The sequence below is a fragment of the Paroedura picta genome, chromosome 7 (genome assembly GCF_049243985.1).
Source record: "Paroedura picta isolate Pp20150507F chromosome 7, Ppicta_v3.0, whole genome shotgun sequence".
Lineage (NCBI taxonomy): Eukaryota > Metazoa > Chordata > Lepidosauria > Squamata > Gekkonidae > Paroedura > Paroedura picta.
The window spans coordinates 28,891,792-28,904,009 of NC_135375.1; the positions used below are offsets into that span (position 1 = coordinate 28,891,792).

Consider the following 12,218-nt stretch of genomic DNA (forward strand, 5'->3'; position numbering starts at 1 on the left):
GTAAGATGCCTGCACATGAAAGCTCAAACCGTGGTTGGTCTTAAAGGTGCTATTGGACTCAATTTTTGTTGTGCCTCCATTAAGACAGACTTACTCTTGTGTCATGCATGAAGGAGGTCAAGAACTTAAAGTTTTAGCAGTTTTGGGCCGTTGTGTATTTCAACTGACATTTGAAGCACTTGGATGAGTTCCAAAGTAAAGGCTTATTTGGGAAAAGTTCAGTAATATTGCTTGCCTGGCTGAAAAATATAGCTCAGTGTTTTTAAGTGACTATCCAGTTTACATCTTAGCGAAAATGGCCTTTAAAAAAAGACTGCCCTCCACATCAGAACAATTCTTATGGGATTGGGTGCCACAGGAATGCTCATGGAGGGTGTTGGCAGAATAGTTCTGCCTTCCCCAAAGAATTTGTCCCCAGAATCCTTGGCGGAATTCCACTTCTTCCTCCACCTGCACCCATTGAAGAATGCAATTTTGACCAGCTCTCCTCCCAACTGCACCTCAGTCTTGTAATGGTGCGGTGTACTTTGGCCAGGGAATCCTTGTAATCATTTTCTAGGCACTTAAATATCTATTCTGCCAACTGCTGGGCTTTTCTGAAAGGTTCCATGTAGGTGAGGATGTTTGCCTAGCTGTGTAATCAATAAGGAGGAAGGGAACTGGTGGTTGTAAGCTGTATTAAGATGGATCTGTCTGTAGACTCTACAACAGTGATTCCAGGACCACTGGTGTTCACCACTGGTGTGTGTTTGCTGCTTTGCTCTTGGGAATAAAAGACAAAGGGATCTTGTATAGAATAGGCAAAAAAGGGAACTTCTGGTTCACTCCCTACCAGCTGACTAGCTACCAAACAACTGGACATATTTGGTCAGGTACATGTCATCTATGTGCTCCCACTTTGGTTAGAGACAATGTCTTTTTTTTTGTCCTCCTGAGCTTGGAAATGTCTCAGTCCAACACAGGAAACCTTCCCCCTTCTTTGGAAAATGAAAACAAATGATGCCTCTTTCCTGAAGCAGAGAAATGATCCCAGAGTTCATCCACCTTTCTGGAAGAAGTACTTCAGCAAGACCCCAGCAGGCATAATTATTGTCCTGCAAGAAGCTTCCATTCTAGAAGCAGCTGCCTCTTTAATAAAATGGCACTTGGCTTTAATCTTCCCAATGTTTTGAGACTGGCCATTGTACCTTTGGCCATTGTACCTGTGGTTGGTCCTAACCTTACAGCAACCATCATGTAGTGGTGCTCATTACCTTGAATTCCAAAAATGCCCAGAAGCTCAACATGATTGGGGAATCCTGCTCTGTGGAGCTGGTTGACATCTCAGTTGTACAAGTGCTGTCAAATATTTTAAGGGGCTGATTCGTGCAGTGGGCTCATCTGGCAGCAGCTTTCCATGAGCTAAGGCAGATGATTCTTCTAGCCCTGGTGTCCAGGTTCCTTTTGAAACTATAGATGCTGCATATAATGAACCTAAGACCTTTTGCATGAGAAGTGTGTATTTCAACCCATGAGCACTGGTTCCTTAATGTAATAATGCAGCTGATGTTCATACTGACTTAGGTGTCTTATACGGAGTCTTCTGTGTACAGACTGATGTAAATTAGAATGCTAATTTGAGGTAGTAGTACACAGTTGGGCCAGGATCTGGGACACCCATACTTGAACCTGCACTCTGCCAAGGAAGTGGACGATCCTGAACCAGTCATACACACAGCCTTATCTCTCTCACAGGGTTGTTCTGAGGACAAAAGGGACAGAGAACCCTATAAGCCACTTGGGGGAGGGAGGCCAGGGTATACAATAAATACACACTTCATCCTTTGGGATATGTGCAGAGTTCTACCTATTTGGCACTGTGCACCAAGGCTGTTACTCATAAGCTAGCAACCCCCTACCAGAGCATTTAGAAGAAACATCAATATTTCTGAGGATTATGCGACGGGGAGTACATTGATTCCTGCAGTAACGTTTTTCTGCTGTGTCCTAGGTGCCCCTGACCCAACAGCAGGTGCTAGCATAGATGATGAGAACTGCTGGCATCTGGATGAAGAGCAGGTCCAGGAGCAGGTTAAACTCTTCCTCTCCCAGGGTGGATACCACGGATCAGGGAAGCAGCTCAACTTGCTTTTTGCAAAGGTAGGTAGGAGTGATTAGAACATATGCATATTGTGTTTTCTTCATGGCTGACTTAAAGTGGAAAGCTGCGACTTTAGTGATGGGCCCTGTTTGCTTAATGGGATCCATCTGGTTATTACTAGCAAATAGCTTCCTGTGGAGTAAAGAGAGTTGATGAGATTTGGGATCCAGTTATGTTTCAAGCTTACCAATGTTTGTGGTGTCGGAATTTGTAAAGCCACCAGTTGCTAAGTGGGGAATAAAGGGGCTTTCAAAATACCTAGCTCTTTTGTTGCAAATGAAGCGTTGGCCATGATGAAGTTAATGATTCAGGCAAAAGCATGCAGTGTGTATTCCATAAATAGTTTCAAAACGTGGAAATTTTAAAGCCTGGCTTTTACTCAGCTGGCGCTAAAAAGAGAGGACTTTTAAGGAAACATGTAGTATGATATCCAAAAGGTTAATGAAATAACCAGTACTTGGGATCTAAGTTTTCTTTTTGCATGTTCTGGCTTGCTGTTAACGAAAGCAGTAGTACAGTTTAACCAGTGCTTCCTCTTAGGCCTCCCCAAAACCCTTTAACAGGAGGCAAAGTGACAGATAGTGTTAATATAGTTCTGGAACAAGGAGTTTTCTGCCCAGTTGTTTGCATTGCAGATGACCCAACAGTTTCAAGCAGTAGTAGTCTTGAGGGCAAAACTGACAGATTGTCATAGGAATTGCATCTTGAGGACATCAAGAATGGGAAACCAGGAAGAAGAAAAGTGGACTCTCATCAATTGGAAAACTGTTTGAATTGACTCAGTTTAAGCTAGAAATATTTTCCTTGTGATGCATCAAATAGTAGTAGTTGATAAACTTGCCTGTTTCTAGTGCATCTGCTTTATTTTGCGTATACAATGCATTAATCTTCAGAATGGTTTATGTTTAAAAATTAAAATACAATAAGACCCACTTGGGATCCCATCCATTAATGTGTCTATGTAGCAACACGAAGGGAGCAAACTTTTAATTGTTGTCCCCTTCTTCTTCCCCCAGCAACTTCCTGTGCCCCCTGAAATGTCACTACTGAGTTGGGGGGGGGGTCATGATGCCATGTGGTATGGCCACAGTGAGATGGGGAATAATTTGGAATCGCCCTCCTTCCCTGCAAGAACAGAAAGACATTGCACAAATGAAGGTCACATTGGAAGAGGAAGGAGGACAGTGCCTGCTCAGTGCCCTTCAGCATGAATCATAGAATCATAGAGTTGGAAGGGGCCATACAGGCCATCTAGTCCAACCCCCTGCTCAATGCAAGATCAGCCCAAAGCATCCAAGAAAAGTGTGTATCCAACCTTTGCTTGAAGACTGCCAATGAGGGGGAGCTCACCACTTCCTTAGGCAGCCTATTCCACTGCTGAACTAGTTTAACATAGTTTGGCCCTCAGTCAAGAGGATTAGATTGGATTTTACAAAATCATAATATGAAAGTTTAATAAATTAACACGTTCTCCTAATCTTTCAATGTAGAATACCTCCACTCACAATGAGGAGCAGAGGTTTCCTGCTACTCATTATTGCTTCTGACACATTATCACGTACTTTCTTCGCTATTGCATTGAGTCATCTTGTAACTAGTTTCCTCTCCAATTAGTCCAAATTGACAGTATCCAGCGTTCCACAAATAATCCCATGCTTCTGTTGGCATCTTCTTTGTTTTGTTTGCATGCAATTTTCTTCCAATTTTGTTTTCAATGGTTAGCATCTTGGGTTTGGGGAGATTTCTTTTGGCAGCACGGGTTTTGAATTAATTCTTTCCATTAAACGTCTTTGAAAGACACAGATAAAATCTAACAACTGAAAAAAAGAAAAGAAACACAGAAGGAATATAAAGGAGGAGATTCCAATTGTCTCAGCTTGTGTTTTGTTTCCATTGCATTGATTCTGTTTCCTAGGTGCGAGAGATGCTAAAGATGAGAGATTCCAATGGCGCTCGAATGCTGACATTGATAACGGAACAGTTCATGGCCGACCCGCGTCTGTCTCTGTGGAGGCAACAAGGAACAGCAATGACGGACAAGTACAGGCAGCTTTGGGATGAGCTAGGTAAATGCAGAGAAGCGCTGCTCGTGGATGACATAAAGGAATACTGACTGCATTGGGAGGCCTTTCTCTTGTTCCACGAAGCCTGGCGAAGTTGCCTGTCTCTCAGAAATGTGGCAGCCCGGCCGGTTGTTTTCACGGGCATTTTTTTGGCTAAAGCCGGGGACACGCGGCCAGAAATAACCACATGACATGTTTAATAGTAGGAGTCAGAATATAAACACTTCCGAGGTAATAAGTAATCCATTGTATTAACAAGAGCTAGGTTTGCAGCTATTAATAGTAAGTGTTTACTTAGGTCTGCCTATCTCTCGATTCCGAAATGCCCATGAAAGGACATACTGCTTCAGTGATCACTTTTCATTTGGTGTGGAAAATTGTGCAGCTTTCCGTTTTAAACTCGGATAGGTGGTGTAGTGGGGAACTAGGTCTTAAAGCTCACTTCTTGTTCTTTTTTTGCCAGAAGAGGATACATGGAAGTGAGCTCCAGGGTAATGTTACTCGTTACTTCCAGTGTATTTGGGTCTGCGGACCGAAGACAAGAAGACCCACGTAAACTGGTAGGCTCTGGCCGTAGTCACCCACCACACCTTGACAAAATGCTTTCTGGCATGCATGCGTGCACATAAGTCATGAACGCAGTTGGGCCATTGGGCTGACGACTGCTTCCTAACTTCAGTTAGTGTTAGTAGTTGAGCTTTGCACAACTCTGAACTCAAAAGACTACTGGAAACAGTGCTTCACCCTTTGATTTTTTTTTCTTTCTTTTTTTTTGGCAAGCTTTCATGATACAAATGTCTCGGTCTACCTCAGTGGAAACTGGGACTTAAGTAGGTGCCTTGGTTGTAATTCATGCCTAGTGTTTTGGTGAGCAGCATATACGCATTCTTTTTGAAGTTAAGTTAAGTGTGCCTTTGTGTGTTACGAAATATGACACCAAAGCCAGAGGTGCTATAATAACAAGTTGTCATTATTTCAGTTTATTTTGCACAGATAAGCAATCAGTAAGGAAGTCCTTGCAACAAATTTCAGCATTCTTTGGGGCATACTATATTCAATAATGGCTTGGTGTACATTACAGAGGCCTGGTTGGTTGAAGTGGGGAGGGGGGGGATCCTGTTAGGGCTCAGATACTGCCAGCTTGATATCTGTAAATACAGCTTCAAATTAGGTGATAAGTGTTTTGATACTTAAGAGTTCCATCTTCCCTGCTAGGCCCATTTTAACTGTTAGCTCCTGGAGTTTAGTGATATGAACAGAGAACCATCCCATTGCCTACATATTTCTCAAGCTCTCAAGTCTTGCTTATGGTGTTGTGGTATCTCAAGCTATGATTCCCAAGCACTATTTAGGGTTTCAGTGTCCCATTGTGTAGCAGGACCAGTGTGTGCCAAGTCATGCCCTGGGTCTTGTGTTCTCTACTAGTCATGATGAAGGAAAGCCTACATTGAGTCTTAGATAGACAGCTGCATGGTGAAGATCAGCTGTCTTTTGTGATGGGTCAATTGGGATGATCTGTCACCAAAGGTTGATGGAGCTGGATCGCTGCCAGTTGTCTATAGAACCACCTGCCCAGCTGTACTCTTGAAGCCTTGAACTCTTTCAGAGTAAGGAACATCAAGCGGGTTGGTTCAGTAGCTTCTAGACACTACTTTATCCATACAGAGCTGAAGTACATACCTAGTCTGCTTGAAAACTATGAGCACTGAAGCAGCACAAAGTGTTGCTGATTGTAGATGAGCCCTTTTATATAGATGTGTGGAATATGTCTGATACAACCAGGGTCACTCTTGCCATTAAGCAGATTTTACCTTGGTAAGACCCTTAGACCTGTTTTTGGATTTTCCAGGTAATGGCTGTAGCCAGGCATGTGTTCTGTCTGCTTTGGTTAATCATCCATGCCTCTTTGTGGAAAACAAGGGTTTGGCTGGTCTTTCATGTCCTGGTGACTTCTCAGTTGGATTACAGTAATGCTGGAAACTGGATTGCTCTTAAGGGCAGCTTGACAATTTTAAATTGGTTCAAATCATGCCAATTGGATTGGTGTAGAATGGGCCATAAGGCACTACATTCATCATCTTCTTTGGGATCAAAGTCCAAGGTGTAGCTCTGAGGTACCTTATGAACTCTGGTCTCCTATTTTATGCCACCTACTTTGCAAACAAAGCATAAGGCTACTAATTGAGTCAGTAAAGATTCCCCTATTAATGTGTGAAACTGCTGCCTTCCAATTGCATCCAGATGTAGACAATGCTGAGAAACTGAATGTTATTACTCCAGTTTAGTGGCTCGCGGCTTAGGGAACGAGTCAACAGACTCAAACCCTCTTAAAATGTAATGTAAAATTCCATTCTCCTAATAAATGGAGTATGGGTTTACTTTAATTCCAGTGGCCATAGACCACATTGGCATCTATGGCATCCAAGCTCCCATTGCATATTGCCGATGATATCAAAAGTTGTTTGAGAAATGGCTTTTGTTTCAGTCCCCTCATGTTGTTTTAAGCCAAAAGCATATAATCTTAGAAAACAAAAGATATACTTCTAGTGCTGATTTATCCCGCGGTCTAAAATACCTTGGAGGTTCTGTATCTAATTGGAACCAATATTGGATATCAGACTTTTGATCATGAGTTTATTCATTGTGTCTTTTTGTGCATGTGTGAATCCCTTCCAGGTATAGCCAGATAGCAGTAGTGACTAATATAACATGAATATTAAGTCCATCTGTGGGTTATTAGTAAAGTGAAAAATGTATGTAGCAGGTTTGTCATGTCTCAAATTAAAATAATAGTTCTTTAAAGGGTGCATAAATATGCAAACTTTCAAATTCACCATAACTTTTCATCTGCTGTGTCAATTATTGTGCTTGCACTGGAACTCTTCAGCAAACAGAAATGCAAGAAAAAGACCATGGTAATCATTGTGTGAAGTCAAACTTCTTGTATCGCCACCAGCATTTCCGCAAGATCTGACCCCACCAACCACTGGGCAGTGTGATACAGAGGGAAGAAAGTTCTAGGTATTGCACAAGGTCTTACACAAGCAGAACCACACTAAGCCCATATGTGTTTCTGCTTGTGCAGTGTTGGATCCAAGCAATCATGTAGATGGTTATTTAGGTTCATTGGGAAGTCATGTGTGTTGCATGCAGAGTCCCTGATTCACTCCTCACCATCTCTAGTTTAAAAATCCAAGGTAGATTTTTAAACAAGGGTCTCTGCCTGAGACCCTGGACAGCTGATACTACTTGCAAGAAGGACTTACTGAGTTAAGTGGTTCAGTCTGGTCTAACTCAACTTAGTATGCGTCTTAGAATCAAAGAATCATAAAATCATAGAGTTGGAAGGGACCTTATGGGTCATCTAGTCCAAACCCCTGCACTGTGCAGGACATTCACAACCCTATTGCTCATCCACTGTCACCTGCCATCCCCTTAACCCTTCACAGAATCATCTTCTCCGTCAGATGGCTATCCAGCCTCTGCTTAAAAATTTCCAAAGATAGAGAACCCACCACCTCCCAAGGAAGCCTGTTCCACTGAGAAAGCACTCTAACTGTCAGGAACTTCTTCTTCCTGATGTTTAGACGGAATTTCTTTTGAATTAATTTCATCCCATTGGTTCTGGTCCGTCCTTCTGGGGCAAGAGAAGAACAACTCTGCTCCATCCTCCATATGGCAGCCTTTTAAATACTTGAAGATGGTTATCAGACCCCCTCTCAGTCATCTCCTCTCCAGGCTAAACAGACCAAGCTCCCCCAACCTTTCCTCATATGTCTTGGTCTCCAAACCCCTCACCATCTTTGTTGCCCTCCTCTGGACACGCTCCTCTTCAATTGGGGTGCCCAAAACTGAACACAGTACTCCCAAGTGAGGCCGAACCAGAGCAGAGTAAAGTCTTATGACTGATCCTGCTTTTGAAAAGTAGTTCATAAATTGTGCCTGGCTGTTCAAATTACTAGGCTTCTTGCCGGTTGACAGGGTGTAAGACCTGAAGTGATAACCCTTCATATACTCGGTCTCCCTTCATCGGCCTGGAATGCTCGGCACTTACTTGCTGGTGCCTGTTGCTTCCTGTTAGCTGACTTCCAGCAAAGGTCAAACTATTTCCCGCTTCCCTGGCCTAAGCGGCCCTGTTCACAGTTCCGAGTCCTGCAGCTTGAAATCTGTAACAACCCTGTGGTCATATGCCAGAAAACAAAGTCTGAGTCTCTTCTGTGCTTTCAGGGGGCAGGGAACGATTTTGTGTAGTGTGGGGGTGAAGAGAGGTTTGACTTTTTGTGCCTCTGTGTGGGGATCGCATTGCTGCACGACTGTGCGTTGGAATCAAATGCTGAGTCCTGCCAGATGCTAGACGTAGAGAAGAGACTGAGTTTTTTGGGTTTTTTTTTTTTTGTCAGCAAACGGGATCTGCCAGTTAATTGGTGTTTTCTGTGGGCTTCTGGCTGTGATATGAAATTGGAAGCCCTTTAGCCACATGGGTAACGCCGGGCCAGAATACAAATGTCACAAGTCACCATCGGGACCCACGGTGAGACAATAGCAGTTCCCACTTGAAAGCTGCGCCATTACTGCTCCTTTTAAATATGGGGATTACCATTCAAACGAAAAGACCCATTTGCCTCTTAACTGCAATTTAAACGTCCTCTTAGCAGAAGCTAAGTGACAAATTAAATGAAAAAAAAGTGCCCAGGTTTTTTTGTTTTTTTGTTTTTTTAAAGCTGTAATGCAAGACAACCTTTTATTGCGTCTCATGTGCCACGAATAAATCATTATAGTTGTCAACCCTAAACCAAGCCATAATTGGCACAGCTACTGTTATCAAAGTGGGGCTGCTCTTGTGACAGCTTAATAAAGCTGAAACTGTTAAATTAAATCTCTGATGCTTTATCTGATGAGAACAGTCAAGCAGAAGAATCTGAAAGATGAGTATCGATGCTTGGTGGAGTGATGGAGCCCAACAGCTTGTCAACACGTAGATTACAGGATCAACTCTTGTTTCTTCTAATCTACGGTTTTCATTATCTCTTCCAAGCCTTCCTTCTATTTTAGAAGTGAGGAACCTTCACACAAAAGTATTACAATTTCAAAACAAACACTTCAGTTCCACCATCGCAGACTTGATATACAAGTTAACTTTAATTTAAAATGTGTGGATCCATCATCATATGACTTTCAAGCACAGATGAGAAGGTTCCTTTGTGTGTTAGAATCAGTGGGGGACTTTCGCTGCCATGCTCTCACTCATTCCAAAACTGAGTTAGTTCAGATGTTAGTCTGTATAACCAGTTGGGGTTTAGTTTATTACTGACTTAGTTTATTACTGACTTCAGGAAGCTGTGCTTAGCTTCCTGAAGTTCTGAGCTTGGTTTCTCCCAGCATATAAGAACCAACTCTTCTTCCATTTTGGTCAGGGGTTCTGTGCACAACCATGCTCAAACTAATCCTGCATATGCCATGCAATGTGTTATGTATTGTTTCTTGGTTGGACAATGTAGACAATGGTGGTTGTGTGTTGGAGTTTCTATAACAAGCTCCCGTTCATCTATAAAAATAAACTTGGTGGAAGAGAATGCCAGCATTACTGAAAATGCTGGAGCAGTTGAACATTACCTGTGTCTTCCTTGGGGAGGCCACACAGATGCTGCCAGATTTGTCCATCTTTTTTTTTAAAGATGCATAGTGAGGTTTATTGTGTATTAGAAATGCCGCACACACGTAAGGTTATCTGTCAGTGCCCCTGTATGTGTTTTGAGTAGTAAGGCTTAAACAGATTCCTTACCAGATGGCGGAATTGTTATGTACAGGGTCATGTTTCGTAAGCTTGCTTGTACTAGCTTAACGTGTATTCAAAACTGGCATGTATCCTAAGACTATCCTCTTGCGGTTAGCAGTACTAAATATCCTGATCCTATTACAGAAGCTTGATCTAGAAGTAAGGTAATAATATCAGGACTGAGGACATCAAATTGTATAGTAGCTTTTGAACAGTTTTGAAAGCTGCTTATCAAGATTTCAGGTCACAAAGTTGATGGTATTTCCCCCCCCCCCCCCTCATTTACAGACCTTGCTGTTTTTGAAATGGCAAAACCATTCATTTAAGTTGAACTCAAACTTAAGAGTGATCAGCACGTCTTGAATCAAAGTTTGAAATGAATAGAGTGGAAGGAAAAGGTACAGGGACACATTGCCCAAAGGTGGCTTATTATTTCAGTCTTGAATCGGAGGTGATCTAAATATGTTGCTATTAACCAGTGCCATGCTGTCTGCCAGTAGCTCACAGTGTACTTGCAGTATGTCTCAACAGGGCATTTGATACACGGTTTGACATCTAGTGCCAACAGTTGGATTTGTATGGCAATCACATTTGCAGATGGACTTCAGGACACTGCGTTGGTTCCCCAAGGCCTGAAATGATCAAGGGGCAATGGAGGCTGTAGGCCTTTCCAGTATTATATCAAAATGAATAGAGGGTGGGGGCTATTGGAAATAATTGAAAGGGGAGACTGGAAAGTTGACATACTCACTGCAACTCAAATGTGCCCTTCCAGGTGGTAATGTAAGGTGTGAAGGGCTTCAGTACATCCATTTCCCAGCTTCAACTGTTTCTTCTTCATCCTTATTTGCTGCCAGTGTTCTGAGTTCAATTATCTTGTCTGGTCATGAGGCCATGATTGGGAGGGTGTTTGTGCTTGTAAATTTGTCTGCACCCCCATTGTGTAGAAACCCAGTCTCGTGTGCAGAATATCTCCTTTTGTTGCCTTGGTAATAAGCATTTGACCCAAAGTATGAAATTGGAAAGTATGATCCTCTGGACTTCCCATCTGCTACCGTGTGCCGCTTTGAGAGGCCAGCTGAATCATTTTAAAGGCACCTAGTCCATCTTTTAAAAAATGCATTCTTTTAAAATAGTAGAACTGGTTCTTGGGGCTGTGGATAGTATAGATGTTGGCCAGCTGCTTGGATAATCTTGACCCACAACCTGTCTACTCTTCAGAAATTTTTAGGTCATCAGGCCTTTGCTGGAGAACCTGACTGTCTCTTATAGGGCTACTGAGGGAGACTGTGGGTACAAAACTCCCGGGGCCCAAGAAAATTCCAGTGCCCATGAAGTTGGGGATCAATTTGCATTCAACAAATGCATTTCAGTTTTATTTTTAGGGCATTTCCGCACTGCAGCCACACGGTGCAGACAAGGCAGAGCAGAGTAAGAAGTAGATATGGCTTCTTCATGGTACTGTTTTCTGTCCTTTCTTAACAGCAGTTGTTTAAAATAAAGTTCTCCAGGGCTATTGGGAAAACATGGGAAGTTGCTATATCCCTCAACCAATCTGGTATGCCTAAATTCCTCTTTACCCTCTCCTTCTGTGGTTTTCTCTGTGGTTTCCATTTTGAGCTCTGTTGCCCCTAACTTGGATGGGGAGTTAAAGCATACTTAATATGAACAAAGCTTTTCTATCCTTATCCATTGGTCCTCTTAATATTTCTGAAACTGGCCTGGGGGTAGAGCGTGTCCAGGGTGTTCGCTGTGCGCACCCTGATTGGGCCAGCCCCTACAGCAGCGAACTTTGGACGTCATCCGCTTGCAACTCCACTCACACATGCCTACCTGGCTGCCGGAGCCAGGGTGTCTCCAACTGTCTGCTGCTCCGCCCACCCGCTGGCTGCTGGGGCCCGCACCCAGACAAGCCACTGACGAGGACCCACCTGCGCCCGTGCCATGCAACGCTGAGCCAGCTGTTGAGGTCATGGAAGATGAGGCAGCGGCAACCAACTTGCCCGCTATGGCCACAAGGCACAGGTCTGCTGAGGGCCTGCCTGCACCCACCCCAAAAAAGAGGCCTAGCCACCCACCAATGACACAGGGCACCAGGCCCTGGTGGCAGCAAACAACCTGCGCAGCACCGCCTGCCCTGTCCACTCATGGTTGCCATGGCTCCTGCTGCGCTACGTGCCCTGCGCCCACGAAGCACCCTCACCAGCCCTGCTGTCACCGCCGGGAATGCTGCGGGCCT

The 12,218-nt window shown here is 43.5% G+C and overlaps 1 protein-coding gene across 1 annotated transcript in view; it reads left to right on the forward strand.

Moving 5' to 3' along the window:
- Positions 1 to 12,218, forward strand: part of ZSWIM6 (zinc finger SWIM-type containing 6) — a 116,292-nt gene that overhangs the window by 59,475 nt on the left and 44,599 nt on the right. Inside the window, exons 3-4 of the mRNA XM_077347199.1 lie at positions 1,991 to 2,139; positions 4,056 to 4,206. Coding sequence (XP_077203314.1) covers positions 1,991 to 2,139; positions 4,056 to 4,206 — 300 coding nt within the window. The remainder of the gene's footprint in view (positions 1 to 1,990; positions 2,140 to 4,055; positions 4,207 to 12,218) is intronic.